Raw genomic sequence first — 16,034 nt, forward strand, 5'->3', positions numbered from 1 at the left:
AAACTAAGGAAGAAACTCATTGACCAGATACTCCTCCTTCTCTTGGCATACATATGTAGGATCTTCATTTGAACACTCTTTTGTTGCACACTGTCACGTTCTGACCTTAGTTCCTTTTTTATGTCTTTATTTTAGTTTGGTCAGGGCGTGAGTTGGGGTGGGCATTCTATGTTGTTTTTCTATGTTTTGTTCTGTATGTTATATTTCTATGTGTTTGGCCTAGTATGGTTCTCAATCAGAGGCAGGTGTCAGTCGTTGTCTCTGATTGGGAGCCATATTTAGGTAGCCTGTTTTCTATTGTGTTTTGTGGGTGAAAGTTTCCTGTGTTAGTGTTTGCACCATACGGTACTGTTTCGGTTTTCATTTATTCTCTTGTTCTTTTGTATTTTGTATTCATTCTTCTTAAAAGATATTATGGATACGTACCACGCTGCATTTTGGTCCTCCTCTCCTTCCACCAACGAAAGCCGTTACACACACAGTAACCCACTGAACAGGTAATCTGGTATAATTTCATTGCTCAACAGTTTGTACACTGTAAAAAAAATAACCCAAGGCTTAGTAAATATTATTCCCCCAAAAATTATCATAAAAATGCTGTTTTTACTTCAATATTTCGGTACCTTAATTCATTTTTAAATGTTCAAAAAGCATAACACCCGCTATAAGTATACAGCGGGAGAGAGCATCCACAGCCGATGCTCAGACGGGTGAGGGCATACCAGCCAACCATTTTTATGTGGTCCTTCTAGCCGGATTTAGTGACCAACAGTTTTTTACATCGTCCGTAATTTCTCCGGATTTAGTGATAGTTTTACAAATAGTTTTTACAAATATTAAACAATATTACACGATCACTGAAAGTAACTAATCAAAAAGATGAAGTAAATCTAACGGATTATAACAGTTTTGGAATTGATAAAATTATGTTGGATCTAAGCTATTTTTTAGATGCTGGACTTCATATATTAGTGTTTGTGAAACACCAAAAGTTAAGTATAAGTATTGGAAATACTGGAAATACTCAGAAACCTGTAAATAGTTGACACATTTTTTCAAACTAGAACTAGCACAATATTTTTTACAGTGTAGAGGACAAATGTGTTTTGGTTCTAGAGAGCAATCCATTTGACTGCTGAAGAGAGAGAAAAGAAAAAATGATTGAAAGGGAAAGAGAGAAAGGAAGGAGAGAGAGGGAGAGAAAGAGGGATTCATGGAGAGTTCACTCAGTCCAATTTTCCTTTCATTCTACATCCACAGCTCAATTACAGCCTATAGAGTTCTGACTTGTTAACAAAGTGTTAGCCTGCCTGTTAGACCTTTACAAAAACAAAACAAATTTGAAAAAAACACATGGTTTACATTTAATTTGTTTACAAACATTGGAGTAAAACAAGCTAAATAGATGTAACAACTAAGGATTGCCACTAACAGGCAGTGACCTTCATACAGCAGCAGAACTAGAGTGTGATCCAATAACCTGCCACCCAAAAATGTATTCTGTCCACTGATCCACGAATGTCCCACAAAATCGTTCCCATGTCCCGCATTTGGGCTTTTTAGATGTGGTCACCATAAGTTCACCGGTGTAAACATTGCTACTGCAACATGTCAAAACCATCTTTTCACACGTGAAGAGAATAACATTATTTCAACCCCACATGTGAATCTGCAAATTTGATTTTCAGACGTGAACTTGTGAAACTGCTAATTTGACTTTCACTTTCAAAAGTGGAATTGCAAGTTCACATGTGAAGTAAAAATATGTTATCCTCCTTACATGTGAAAAGGTGGTGTTAATATGTGAACTCTACATTTAATTCATGGGAAAATATGGTTTCAAGTGTGAAATCGAAGCTCAACATGTGAAAACAGCTATTTCACACATGAAAACATTACGTGAAACTGCGATTTTCAAATGTGAAACTGCTAATTTGACATGTGCTTTTCGTAAGGGCAGCCACAGAGTACAATGTCTCACACAGTATCTCTATCGCACACGCACACACACACGGCTAATATAGAAAACCACACAGAACCAAGAGATAGAAAATATCAGATACCAGCAGTACCACATAGCTAAAACACTCCAACTCCTAGACCTAGAATGACAAAGCTGGCACCACATAGATAGATCCACAGGGCTAGATGACTCCAGCTCCTAGACCCAAACAACCGTAGATTGAAGCAACAACCAGGAACAGCTCCAGACCCAGAGCTCTGCTCCCACCTTACCTGTGGAGGTGAGCCCGGTGCAGGGGTCTGGATTAGAAGTATAGGGGGTTTAGGAGCCGGATGTAAGGGAGGTTACAGTGGAGAGACTGCCTACCTTTCTCGAGTGTCCCTGTCAGGAAGCGGTAGAAAAATCGAAAGACTTTGGTCAGCTGTCGCTTGCATCTCTTCCTGCAATGGCTCATCTTGACTGTAGTGGCTAATGATAGTCACAATTGTTGGGGTAAACACAAGTGTTGGGGGGTATCGACTAGGCAGAAAACAAGTGAAAAGAGGAAAGGAAGTCAAGGGGGCGTAAAGTGTAGCTGCTTGCTGCTCCTCTCTCGCTCGCTCTCCCTCTCTCTCGCTCTCTCCTCCTCTCTCTCCGTTTATTCATGGCTCAACCTGTAGGACTCCGGCTGTCAATCAACAACAGTGTTCTGTCTCCTCCCCTTTATCCTTTGAGAATCCCCTCACTCAATCCGATTGGCTGGGAGAGTGGGAGAAAATTCCGGACCAACTGACTTGTACTATACAACTACTCTTGAGTGACAGGTTGTTTTCCTCTCTTATTTTCTCTCCTCTCCTCTCCTCTTTCTCTTTTCTTCTCTTCTCTTGTTCCTCCAGTTACTATTTATTTTCTCCTTCTCGTCTTTCTCCTGTTGTTTTCCTTTACTTGCTGCTTTCAAAGAAACAACACTGCCTGGGAGGTTTGTTCAGGTGCGAGCCAGCAGCAGAGTAAGTGTGCCTGTTGTGTTTGTGTGTGTGTATTTGTGCCAGAGGAAGGGTAAGTAATGCGACGGGGAGAAACAAAGCAAACACGGCATTTAGCGCCACGCACCACTCTCCTCTCCTTCCTCCCTCTCGCCTATTTCTCTCTTGCTCTCTCTCTCTTTCCATCTATCTTATTCATCTCCTCTCTTCTCTCCCAGTGTACAGATTTATCATCTTAATTTGAGTCAGTTTGCTACAGCAGGAAAATAATCCTGCAGTAACAGGACAATATTATGTATTATATTATAATTAAATTACATTTTTTGTAGGGGTTGATAAATGTTTTGCTAAATCAAATCAAGTCTGACATTTTAAAGTGGAAATTACAAACTTTAGAAGCCTTTTAAAACATTGAATACAGTACAAGTTAGCATTTCCTGCGGTGCAGGAACCTTCTCAGCAACAAAAGAGTGATCAAATTAAGATCTTAAATCTGTATCCTAAACTCTAGTATGGACCAGAGAGAATAGAATGAGGAAGGGAGGGAGAAGGAGGAGAATCTGGTCAATGAGTTCCTTCCTTAATTTTTCTTCTCTCCGATGCATTGAGCGGTAGATGAATGATAGGTCCAATGCCCAGTAGCGCCAAAGGAGGAGAGGAAGACGAGGAGTGAGTTCTCCCTCTACAAGTAGTACAGTAGCGGAAACCCCAGTAGAGAGAGGAGTGGAGGAGAAGGAGAGGGGGAATATGTTTTTCCACTTGTAATAGTAATCCCAGTTGATGGAGAAAAAGAATGACAGATATACTAGTATCAGTCTCTCAGACGAGAGGACTAGGGTGCTAATCCTTTAAGGATAGCCATCTCTCTTGCTCCCTTTCTCTGTCACACATCTGTCTTCTCTTCTCCTTTCTCTCTCACTCTTTCGCTCCTGTCCTCTCAGTCCCTGACCCATTTCTCAGTCAGTACAGTGGAAAAAAACAGAACTCAGTTGAAGTCTCCCTCGCATTCTAGTAGACCCTGCTTTCACCTCTCATTTTATCTCTCTCTGTCTATCTAGTTAGGTAGACTAGAGGATATTCCGTTGGGCCAGTAACATAAAGGTTGCTGGTTTGAATACCCAAGCCAACAAGTGTGCCCTTGAGCAAGGCACTTAACCCTAATTTGCTCCTGGGCCGCTGTAGTACTATGGCTGACCCTGTAAAGCAACACATTTCACTGCACCTATCTGGTGTATGTAACCATAAAACATTCTCTCTCAGCTGAATTAGAGCTGATTATGGTTGCCAAGGCAACCACAGATTCTCCAAAAAAAAGGTTTGCCAACTTTTGCTAGAAGAGCGACTGAGATGATGTTGATCAATGCTGACTATTGAAAACTCTGATGTATGCACTCACTCTTTCTATCTTGGTACAACTTTAATACACACACGCATGCAAACACACGTATGAAAGCACACATACAGCGTCAGAGTATGATCTGATGATAATGTAGGTAGTTAATATTTGATGGACTCTGCTATGCCCTGAGGCAAATCCAGGAGAGCGAGAAAGGACTACCCAGCATTCATCTCTCTCTCGCTTTCTCTCTCAGAGATTTCAGAACAACAGACAGCGACTGAATCAGAATGCCAAGAGTGATTGTCCCAGGTGAAGCTGCAACTGCTTTTTAATTAGTTAATAACCACCAGTACAGACATAGCCACAGAGTCAAACACACCGACAAAGGTTCGGCAAAAGGTATGCAGGAAGATAGGAGTGAGAACCAACATGTCGGTGTGTGTGGGGACCGGGAGGGATGTGTGTGGGGGGCCTGGAGGTGTTTTTCTTCTAACTGTGTGACACATGTACAGGAGACGAGCCAGAACACAGAGGCCAGCTCTCAGTATGCGCAGTGTGTGAGTCACACAAAGACTTCCAGGGTGAGAGGCATATTGGGACAGGTTTTGCCTAAATAGAGAGAACAAGAAGAACTCACAGACCACTGGGACCCAATAACCCCCCTTCCCCCACACAAACACACACACACCTGAACACATGGCCATAACCAACAGACATGGTAATAATCTATCCTTTCCTCCAGTTCTCTTCTAAATCAAATTGTATTTGTCACATGCGCCAAATTCAAGGGGTGGACTTTACAATGAAATGCTTGCTTACGAGCCCTTCCCAACGATGGAGAGTAAAATAAATAAATCATAAAACAAGAGGAACACAATACACAAGAATGAAGTTATATACAGGGAGTACCAGTAACAGATACAAGGTATTTGAGGTAGATATGTACATGAGGCAGGTCACCGGTGACACAAGTCAGTGGCCACACACGCCTCCAACTTAATCATCAAGTTTGCAGACGACACAACAGTAGTAGGCCTGATTACCAACAATGACGAGACAGCCTACAGGGAGGAGGTGAGGGCCCTGGCGGAGTGGTGCCAGGAAAATAACCTCTCCCTCAACGTCAACAAAACAAAGGAGCTGATCGTGGACTTCAGGAAACAGCAGAGGGAGCACGCCCCTATCCATACCAATGGGACCGCAGTGCAGAAGGTGAAAAGATTCAAGTTCCTTGGCGTACACATCCCCACGCAGACAGTGTGCTGAAGAAGGCGCAACAGTGCCTCTTCAACCTCAAGAGGCTGAAAAAATGTGTCTTGGCCCCTAAGACCCTCACAAATATTTACAGATGCACAATTGAGAGCATCCAGTCAGGCTGTATCACCGCCTGGTACGGCAACTGCACAGCCTGCAACCACAGGGCTCTCCAGAGGGTGGTGTGGTCTGCTCAACGCATCACCTGGGGCACACTGCCTGCCGCCAGGACACCTACAGCACCAATGCCACAAGAAAGCCCAAAAGATAATCAAGCACATCAACCACCCAAGCTTCTTCCTCAAGGCTGTTAAACTGTTAAATAGCCATCACTAGCCGGTTTCCTTCCTTTCCTTACTCAACGCTGCACCTTAGAGGCTGCTGCCCTATGTACATAGACATGGAATAACTGGTCACATTAATAATGGAACACTAGTCACTTTAATAATGTTTACATACTGCTTTAATAATTTCATATGTATATACTGTATTCTATTCTACTGTATTTTAGTCAATGCCACTCTGACATGGCTCATCGTAATATTTTTTATTGAACTATTTAATATATTTCTTAATTCCATTCTTTTACATTTTGAATTGTGTTTATTGTTGTGAATTGTTAGATACTACTGCACTGTTGGAGCTAGGAACACAAGCATTTCGCTACACCCGCCATAACATCTGCTAAATATGTGTATGTGAATAAAATTTGATTTGATTGTCTGAAGCCGTCGGAAGATGACGTGGAAAACGGCCACAGTGAGCACTGTTACCTTCAAGTAGGTTTTGGAAGGGGATGGCAGATGGGAGTAAGCATCTGCCTCTGCTTCCAAAGGGCCGGTTGCATGTTCAAATCCATCGATAGAAAGTTGTTTTTGATATTTTTGTTTTAAGTCTGTCCTGCCACCTAACTGGTTTACCTTAACCATTCGGAGTTAATGCCTAACCTAAGAATTCTGAGGTAATGCTAGACACTTTGACGGTTCAGAAACATGGATGAACGTCTAATTCTGACATTTGACTGTGAGAGCTTGTTGGTACATAAAGGCAGGGTAAATTGACAGCAGCATATGATGAGTGTGAAAGTGTGTGTGTGTGTGTGTGTGTGTGTGTGTGTGTGTGTGTGTGTGTGTGTGTGTGTGTGTGTGTGTGTGTGTGTGTGTGTGTGTGTGTGTGTGTGTGTGTGTGTGTGTGTGTGTGTGTGTGTGTGTAAGTATATAGTGTGTATACAGTGCATTCGGGAAGTATTCAGACCCCTTGACTTTTTCCACATTTTGTTAGATACAGCTACAATTGTGGCCAAAAGTTTTGAGAATGACACAAATATAAATTTTCACAAAGTCTGCTGCCTCAGTTTGTATGATGGTCATTTGCATATACTCCAGAATGTTATGAAGAGTGATCGGATTAATTGCAAAGTCCCTCTTTGCCATGCAATTTGAACGGAATCGCAAAACAAAATTCCACTGCATTTCAGCCCTGCCACAAAAGGACCAGCTGACATCATGTCAGTGATTCTCTCATGAGAATTAAGTTTGAATAACATTGAGTTTGAATAACAGACTGGAAGCTTCAAAAGGAGGGTGGTGCTTAGAATCATTGTTCTTCCTCTGTCAGCCATGGTTACCTGCAAGGAAACAGGTGCCGTCATCATTGCTTTGTACAAAAAGTGCTTCACAGGCAAGGATATTGCTGCAAGTAAGATTGCACCTAAATCAACCATATATCGGATCATCAAGAACTTCAAGGAGAGCGGTTCAATTGTTGTGAAGAAGGCTTCAGGGTGCCCAACAAAGTCCAACAAGCGCCTGGACCGTCTCCTAAAGTTGATTCAGCTGTGGGATCGGGGCACCACCAGTACAGAGCTTGCTCAGGAATGGCAGCAGGCATTGACACTTATGAAATGCTTGTAATTATACTTCAGTATTCCATAGTAAGATCTGACAAAAATATCTAAAGACACTGACGCAGCAAACTTTGTGAAAATTCATATTTGTGTCTTTCTCAAAACTTTTGGCCACGACTGTATATTCTAAAATGTATGAATTAGTTTTTTTTCTCATAAATCTACACACAATACACCATAATGATGAAGCAAAAACAGCTATTTGGATGTTTTTGCAAATGTATTAAAAATTTAAAACAGAAATACCTTATTTACATAAGTATTCAGTCCCTTTGCTATGAGACTACAGCTACCATCATTCATTCTTGATATGTTTCTACAACATGATTGGAGTCCACCTGTGGTAAATTAAATTGATTGGACATGATTTGGAAAAGCACACACCTGTCGACATAAGGTCCCACAGATGAAAGTGCATGTCAGAGCAAAAACTAAACCGAGACAGGATTGTTTAGGCTTGATTGTGTCGAGGCACAGACCTGGGGAAAGGTACCAAAACATTTCTGCAGCATTGAAGGTTCCCAAAAACACAGTGGCCTCCATCATTCTTAAATGGAAGAAGTTTGGAACCACCAAGACTCTTCCTAGAGCTGGTTGCCGGGCCAAACTGAGCAATCAGGGGGGAAGGGCCTTTGTCAGGGAGGTGACCAAGAACCCAAGGGTCACTCTGAGAGAGCTCCAGAGGTCCACTGTGGAGATGGGAGAACCTTACAGAAGGACAAACATCTCTGCAGCACTCCACCAATCAGGCCTTTATGGTAGAATGGCCAGACAGAAGCCACTCCACAGTACAAGGCATATGACAGCCCGCTTGGAGTTTGCCAAAAGGTACCTAAAGGTCTCAGACCATGAGAAACAAGATTCTCTGGTCTGATGAAACTAAGATTGAACTCTTTGGCCTAAATGCCAAGCTTCACGTCTGGAGGAAATCTGGCACCATCCCTACGGTGAAGCATGGTGGTGGCAGCATCATGCTGCAAGGACTGGGACACAAGTCAGGATCGAGGGAAGATTTACGGAGCAAAGTACAAAGAGATTGTTGATGAAAACCTGCTCTGGGGCGCTCATGACGTAAGTCTAGGGCAAAGGTACACCTTCAAACGGGACAACGATCCTAGGCACACAGGAAAGTGGCTTCGGGACAAGTGTGGCCTAGCCAGAGCCCAGACTTGAACCCGATCTAGATTCCAGAAAATTAATTCCAGAAAATTAATAATTACAGAAAATGATGTCATGGCTTTAGAAGCTTCTGATAGGCTAATTGACATAATTTGAGTGAATTGTAGGTGTACCTGTGGATGTATTTCAAGGCCGACCATCAAACTCAGTGCCTCTTTGCTTGACATCGTAGGAAAATCAAAAGAAATCAGCCAAGACCTAGAAAAAAATGTGAGACCTCCACAAGTCTGGTTCATCCTTGGGAGCAATTTCCAAACGCCTGAAGGTACTACGTTCATCTGTACAAACAATAGTACGTAAGTATAAACACCATGGGACCATGCAGCCGTCATACCGCTCAGGAAGAAGACACTTTTGTGCGAAAAGTGCAAATCAATCCCAGAACAACAGCAAAGGACCTTGTGAAGATGCTGGAGGAAACAGGTACACAAGTATCTACACTGCTCAAAAAAATAAAGGGAACACTTAAACAACACAATGTAACTCCAAGTCAATCACACTTCTGTGAAATCAAACTGTCCACTTAGGAAGCAACACTGATTGACAATAAATTTCACATGCTGTTGTGCAAATGGAATAGACAAAAGGTGGAAATTATAGGCAATTAGCAAGACATCCCCAAAAAAGGAGTGATTCTGCAGGTGGTGACCACAGACCACTTCTCAGTTCCTATGCTTCCTGGCTGATGTTTTGGTCACTTTTGAATGCTGGCGGTGCTCTCACTCTAGTGGTAGCATGAGACGGAGTCTACAACCCACACAAGTGGCTCAGGTAGTGCAGTTCATCCAGGATGGCACATCAATGCGAGCTGTGGCAAGAAGGTTTGCTGTGTCTGTCAGCGTAGTGTCCAGAGCATGGAGGCGCTACCAGGAGACAGGCCAGTACATCAGGAGACGTGGAGGAGGCCGTAGGAGGGCAACAACCCAGCAGAAGGACCGCTACCTCCGCCTTTGTGCAAGGAGGTGCACTGCCAGAGCCCTGCAAAATGACCTCCAGCAGGCCACAAATGTGCATGTGTCAGCAAATGGTCTCACAAGGGGTCTGAGGATCTCATCTCGGTACCTATTGGCAGTCAGGCTACCTCTGGCGAGCACATGGAGGGCTGTGCGGCCCCACAAAGAAATGCCGCCCCACCGCCAAACCGGTCATGCTGGAGGATGTTGCAGGCAGCAGAACGTTCTCCACGGTGTCTCCAGACTCTGTCACATCTGTCACATGTGCTCATGTGCTCAGTGTGAACCTGCTTTCATCTGTGAAGAGCACAGGGCGCCTGTGGTGAATTTGCCAATCTTGGTGTTCTCTGGCAAATGCCAAACGTCCTGCACGGTGTTGGGCTGTAAGCACAACCCCCACCTGTGGACGTCGGGCCCTCATACCACCCTCATGGAGTCTGTTTCTGACCGTTTGAGCAGACACATGCACATTTGTGGCCTGCTGGAGGTCATTTTGCAGGGCGCTGGCAGTGCACCTCTTTGCACAAAGGCGGAGGTAGCGGTCCTGCTGCTGGGTTGTTGCCCTCCTACGGCCTCCTCCACGTCTCCTGATGTACTGGCCTGTCTCCTGGTAGCGCCTCCATGCTCTGGACACTACGCTGACAGACACAGTAAACCTTTTTGCCACAGCTCGCATTGATGTGCCATCCTGGATGAACTGCACTACCTGAGCCACTTGTGTGGGTTGTAGACTCCGTCTCATGCTACCACTAGAGTGAGAGCACCGCCAGCATTCAAAAGTGACCAAAACATCAGCCAGGAAGCATAGGAACTGAGAAGTGGTCTGTGATCACCACCTGCAGAATCACTCCTTTATTGGGGGTGTCTTGCTAACTGCCTATAATTTCCACCTTTTGTCTATTCCATTTGCACAACAGCATGTGAAATTTATTGTCAATCAGTGTTGCTTCTTAAGTGGACAGTTTGATTTCACAGAAGTGTGATTGACTTGGAGTAACATTGTGTTGTTTAAGTGTTCCCTTTATTTTTTGGAGCAGTGTATATTCACAGTAAAACGTGTCCTATATCGACATACCATGAACGGCTGAGACCACTGCTCCAAAACCGCCATAAAAAAGCCTGACTACGGTTTGCAACTGCACATGGGGACAAAGATCGTACTTTTGGGAGAAATGTCCTCTGGTCTGATGAAAGAAAATAGAACTGTTTGGCCATTATGACCATCGTTATGTTTGGAGAAAAACGGGGGAGGCTTGCAAGCCGAAGAACACCATCCCAACCGTGAAGCATGGGGGTGGCAGCATCATGTTGTGGGGGTGCTTTGCTGCAGGAGGGACTGGTGCACTTCACAAAATAGATGGCATCATGAGGAAGGAAAAGTATGTGTATATATTGAAGCAACATCTCAAGCCATCAGTCAGGAAGTTAAAGTTTGGCCGCAAACGGGTCTTCCAAATGGACAATGACCCCAAGCATACAAAGTCAAGGTATTGGAGCCCTGGCCATCACAAAGCCCTGACCTCAATCCAATAGAAAGTTTGTGGGCAAAACTGAAAAAGCGTTCGCGAGCAAGGAGGCCTACAAACCTGGCTCTGTCACACCTGCTCTGTCATGAAGAATGGGTCAAAATTCACCCAACTTATTGTGGGAAGCTTGTGGAAGGCTACCTGAAATGTTTGACCCAAGTTAAACAATTTAAAATGCAATGCTACCAAATACTTCTCTGCTAATTGTGCCCAAGAACACAAAGGCAACCTGACTAAATGACTACATACCCGTAGCACTCATGTCCGTAGCCATGAAGTGCTTTGAAAGGTTGGAATGGCTCACATCAACACCATTATCCCGGAAACTCTAGACCCACTCCAATTTGGATACCGCCCAAACAGATCCACAGATGATGCAATCTCTATTGCACTCCACACTGCCCTTTCCCACCTGGACAAAAGGAACACTTATGTGAGAATGCTATTCATTGACTACAGATCAGCGTTCAACACCATAGTACCCTCAAAGCTCATCACTAAGCTAAGGATCCTGGGACTAATCACCTCCCACTGCAACTGGATCCTGGACTTCTTGACGGGCCGCCGCAGGTGGTGAGAGTAGGTAGCAACACATCTGCCACGCTGATCGTCAAAACTGGAGCTTCACAGGTGTGCGTGCTCAGTCCCCTACTGTACTCCCTGTTCACCCACGACTGCATGGCCAGGCACGACTCCAACACCATCATTAAGTTTGCTGACGACACAACAGTGGTAGGCCTGATCACCAACAACAACGAGACAGCCTATAGGGATGAGGTCAGAGACCTGGCCGTGTGGTGCCAGAATAACAACCTATCCCTCAACGTAACCAAGACTAAGGAGATGATTGTGGACTATAGGAAAAGGAGGACCGAGCACGCCCCCATTCTCATCGACGGGGCAGTCGTGGAGCAGGTTGAGAGCATCAAGTTCCTCGGTGTCTAGAACTAGAATGGTCCAAACACACCAAGACAGTCGTGAAGAGGGCACAACAAAGCCTATTCCCCCTCAGGAAACTAGGGGGACGTGACAGAGTCTGGAGACGCCGTGGAGAACGTTCTGCTGCCTGCATCATCCTCCAGCATGACCGGTTTGGCGGTGGGTGAGTCATGGTGTGGGGTGGCATTTCTTTCGGGGGCGGCACAGCCCTCCATGTGCTCGCCAGAGGTAGCCTGACTGCCATTAGGTACCGAGATGAGATCCTCAGACCCCTTGTGAAACCATATGCTGGTGCGGTTGGCCCTGGGTTCCTCCTAATGCAAGACAATGCTAGACCTCATGTGGCTGGAGTGTGTCAGCAGTTCCTGCAAGAGGAAGGCATTGATGCTATGGACTGGCCCGCCCGTTCCCCAGACCTGAATCCAATTGAGCACATCTGGGACATCATGTCTCGCTCCATCCACCAACGGCACGTTGCACCACAGACTGTCCAGGAGTTGGCGGATGCTTTAGTCCAGGTCTGGGAGGAGATCCCTCAGGAGACCATCCGCCACCTTCTCAGGAGCATGCCCAGGCGCCACACACACTACTGAGCCTCATTTTGACTTGTTTTAAGGACATTACATTAAAGTTGGATCAGCCTGTAGTGTGCTTTTCCACTTTAATTTTGAGTGTGACTCCAAATCCAGACCTCTATGGGTTGATAAATTTGATTTCCATTGATAATTTTTGTGTGATTTTGTTGTCAGCACATTCAACTATGTAAAGAAAAAAGTATTTAATAAGAATATTTCATTCATTCAGATCTAGGATGTGTTATTTAGTGTTCCCTTTATTTTTTGAGCAGTGTATATATCATTGAGTTAATAAAGCCACATACAAGCATGTAAGCTCCAAAATGCAGGTGTTTCAGCCCAGCTCAGTTAGCAGAAAATAGGAGTGTTGCTCCGTGATTGGTTCAGTGTTCTGTCACTCATGGGGACACTACGTCACGGCCAAGTAGTAAAGGTAGACATCGAAAAGTCAAGCCATTTGGCTCCTGCCATAGAATTACATTAGTAGTGCCCTTCCAAGAAGGCTCTAGGTCATTGGCCACAGATAAAATGACATCAAATCACGTTATATGTACAGTAGCTTTGGTTGGTTTGATCATGTCAACATCTTACTTTCAAAATCTTAGCTAGCAGTCACCATCATAAATCATTTCGACAATCTACTGGCAAATCCTGTTTAATCCTTGTCATTTTGAAGAGAAATAATGAATAGAAATGATAGATAAAACGTATAGGTGCTCATCAGCAACTGGACATAAACGTTACGCAACAAGTTGGAAATCGCAAATTCAACAATGAGTGGTTTGGAAGGAATAGGTGACATTGGCTTACTGCAAGCATTGCAACTTGGAAGTCAGGCATAAACGAGCTCAGTCTGGGAAAATACATTTTAAATGGTCATCCAAATCGGGATTGTAAATCCGGCCTCATTCTCTTTCTTTGATAACAAAATTTGCCTGTGAAGGATCGCCGCACCACCTTCCTGTTCACGTGAGCACATCACAACAAGGTGAGTCCAAACATTTTATTGTATGCTGCTGCATAAGTAATATGCCAGGGAGATATGTATACTGTAGCTAAGAAAGTAATACTAAGTGTATGTTGTGTAGTAAGCGGTTAGTAGCCCATGTGCTTCACCCTAATAATTTGGTGTATTTGTACTTCGTCATTTCGATTAATGTTACTGTTCTGACTTGGTGGTGCACATGTAGCCTATAACCTGTTTTTGAGAAATGTAATCATCAAATATTGTAAGAACTTTCCTTGTCTGCTTATATGCCCCCTTTATTTATCCTATCATTCTGACTTGGTGTACAGGGAAAACACTGTAAGAACGGCCCATGCTCTGAATTCTGTCGCTGTACATTTCAAAAGTGCTGAACAAATAGTTATATTGACTACGTCCATCCTGGCTCGTTCATTAATGTCTTAATCGAAATTACGGATTGCCTCTTATCCGCTTGTCGTCCCCTTATGCCATAGTTTGCACCTCTCAATTGTCAGTAGAAATCACATTTGTTTAAGCAAGTCAGCCGTATCAGCTATGTTTTTTTTAAAGGCTGTAAATGAGGCTGAATGAACTGTTTCGCTGTCAGACAAAGCTCCACTGATAGCCAGGTGTAACGGGACAGCTTTTTGCAGGCCCTAATAGATTGTGGGCATCGTTTTTCACCACTATAGTGCAATTCATGTATTGTCACTTTGTGTTGTGTAGTGACTTTGCTGGCATGCATCCCACTTTAATTTTTTTTGCCCTACCAAGATTTACGTGATAAAATCACCACTGGTCCGGATCGAGGGAAAGATGAATGGAGCAAAGTACAAAGAGATCCTTGATGAAAACCTGCTCCAGAGCGCTCAGGACCTCAGACTGGGGTAAAGGTTCATCTTCCAACAGAACAATGACCCTAAGCACACAGTCAAGACAATGCAGGAGGGGCTATGGGATAAGTCTCTGAATGTCCTTGATGGCCCAGCCAAAGCCTGAACTTGAACCCGATCGAACATCTCTGGATAGACCTGAAAATGCTGTGTAGCAACGCTCCCCATCCCACCTGACAGAGCTTGAGAGGATCTGCAAAGAAGAATGGGAGAATACTCCCCAAATACAGGTGTGCAAGCTTGTAGCACCATACCCAATAAGACTCGAGGCAGTAATCGATGACAAAGGTGCTTCAACAAAGTACTGAGTAAAGGGTCTGAATACTTATGTAAATGTGATTTCATATTTTTATTTGTCAAAAATGTACAACAGTTCCTAAAAACCTGTGTTTGCTTTGTCATTATGGAGTATTGCATGTAGATTGATGAGGGGAAAAACAACTATTTAATCCATTTTAGAAGGCTGTAATTAACAAAAATTTGAAAAAGACAAGGGGTCTGAATACTGAATGCACTGTATATAGTCTCGTAAGTGTGGATAGAGTCAGTGCAAGATAGGGTCTACGCAGATAGTCTGAGTAACCATTTCATTAACTATTTAGCAGTCTTATCGCTTCGGGGTGGAAGCTTTCTCGGAGCCTGTTGGTCGGAGAACCAATGTTCCAGTAGCATTCGCCGGGCGGTAGCAGAGTGAACAGTGTATGGCTTCGGTAGCTGAAGTCCTTGGCAATTTTTCGGGCCTTCCTTAGACAACCGCCTGATATTGAGGTCCTGGATGGCAGGGAGCTCAGCCTAAGTAATGTATTGTGCCATCAGCACCACTCTCTGTAGCGTTTTGCGGTCAAGTTCATCATGATTTTTGTGTTCTAAATTATCCACAATGTGGTTACTCATATCTGGCTAGGGATATATTTAGCTGTTTTTGATGCATAATCTTCAGAAAATAGTCATTTTCGGGTTAGGAAAAATGTCTGCTACAGTAAATGCTAACTGTCGTTCGTTTAAGCTGGTAGTTAATCTAGCCATATAGAAATCGGTGGTGGTACTTGAAGCCGTTTTTAAACATAGTGCAGTTCATTGGTGACAATGACAGGAATATGTATTCGGGTTAACTTCCATATAAGCATTATACTCAGATTTTTTTTACCCCCAAATAGTGTGAAATAGACATATAAACAATAGCCTAAATGTAGGCTTATTTTGATGGGGGGCAATGAGGAGATTCTGAATCTTTCCCTGATGGGAAAGCGTGATTGGTGTTGCCATGGTATTTCCATTGCTTTGGTCGAGTTCCTTTGATATATTTACCGCATCTATAAATTGTGAGTGAGTGATGTCATCTTTTCCTTGAATTCCAACCCTGGTCTGTCTCCATAGCACACAGTCACAAACGAATGCAAACAATCTGCCATTCTGATAAACTGAGTCAAATCTGTCCTACTTTGAACAGTTTATTCATTCCTTTACTCATCACAGGGCTTGATTACTCACGGATGGCAGAGAAAACAGAGAGAGGAGGGGGTGAGGGTATGTGTCAGAGAGAGAGAAAGAGAAAGACAGAACAAGAGAGAGCAGAAG

General features: G+C 43.8%; 1 protein-coding gene across 3 annotated transcripts in view; it reads right to left on the reverse strand.

Moving 5' to 3' along the window:
- LOC129853655 (Kv channel-interacting protein 2) overlaps positions 1–16,034 on the reverse strand; it is a 196,816-nt gene that overhangs the window by 92,179 nt on the left and 88,603 nt on the right. The window contains exon 1 of one of the 3 annotated variants that reach the window (XM_055919973.1): positions 2,330–3,009. The exons of the other annotated variants lie outside the window; for them this stretch is intronic. Within the exon in view, the coding sequence (XP_055775948.1) occupies positions 2,330–2,417 (88 nt within the window). The 5' untranslated portion in view covers positions 2,418–3,009. Of the gene's footprint in view, positions 1–2,329; positions 3,010–16,034 lie in introns of those variants that run through there. 3 annotated transcript variants of the gene reach the window in all.

This window comes from Salvelinus fontinalis, chromosome 1 (assembly GCF_029448725.1).
Source record: "Salvelinus fontinalis isolate EN_2023a chromosome 1, ASM2944872v1, whole genome shotgun sequence".
Classification (NCBI taxonomy): domain Eukaryota; kingdom Metazoa; phylum Chordata; class Actinopteri; order Salmoniformes; family Salmonidae; genus Salvelinus; species Salvelinus fontinalis.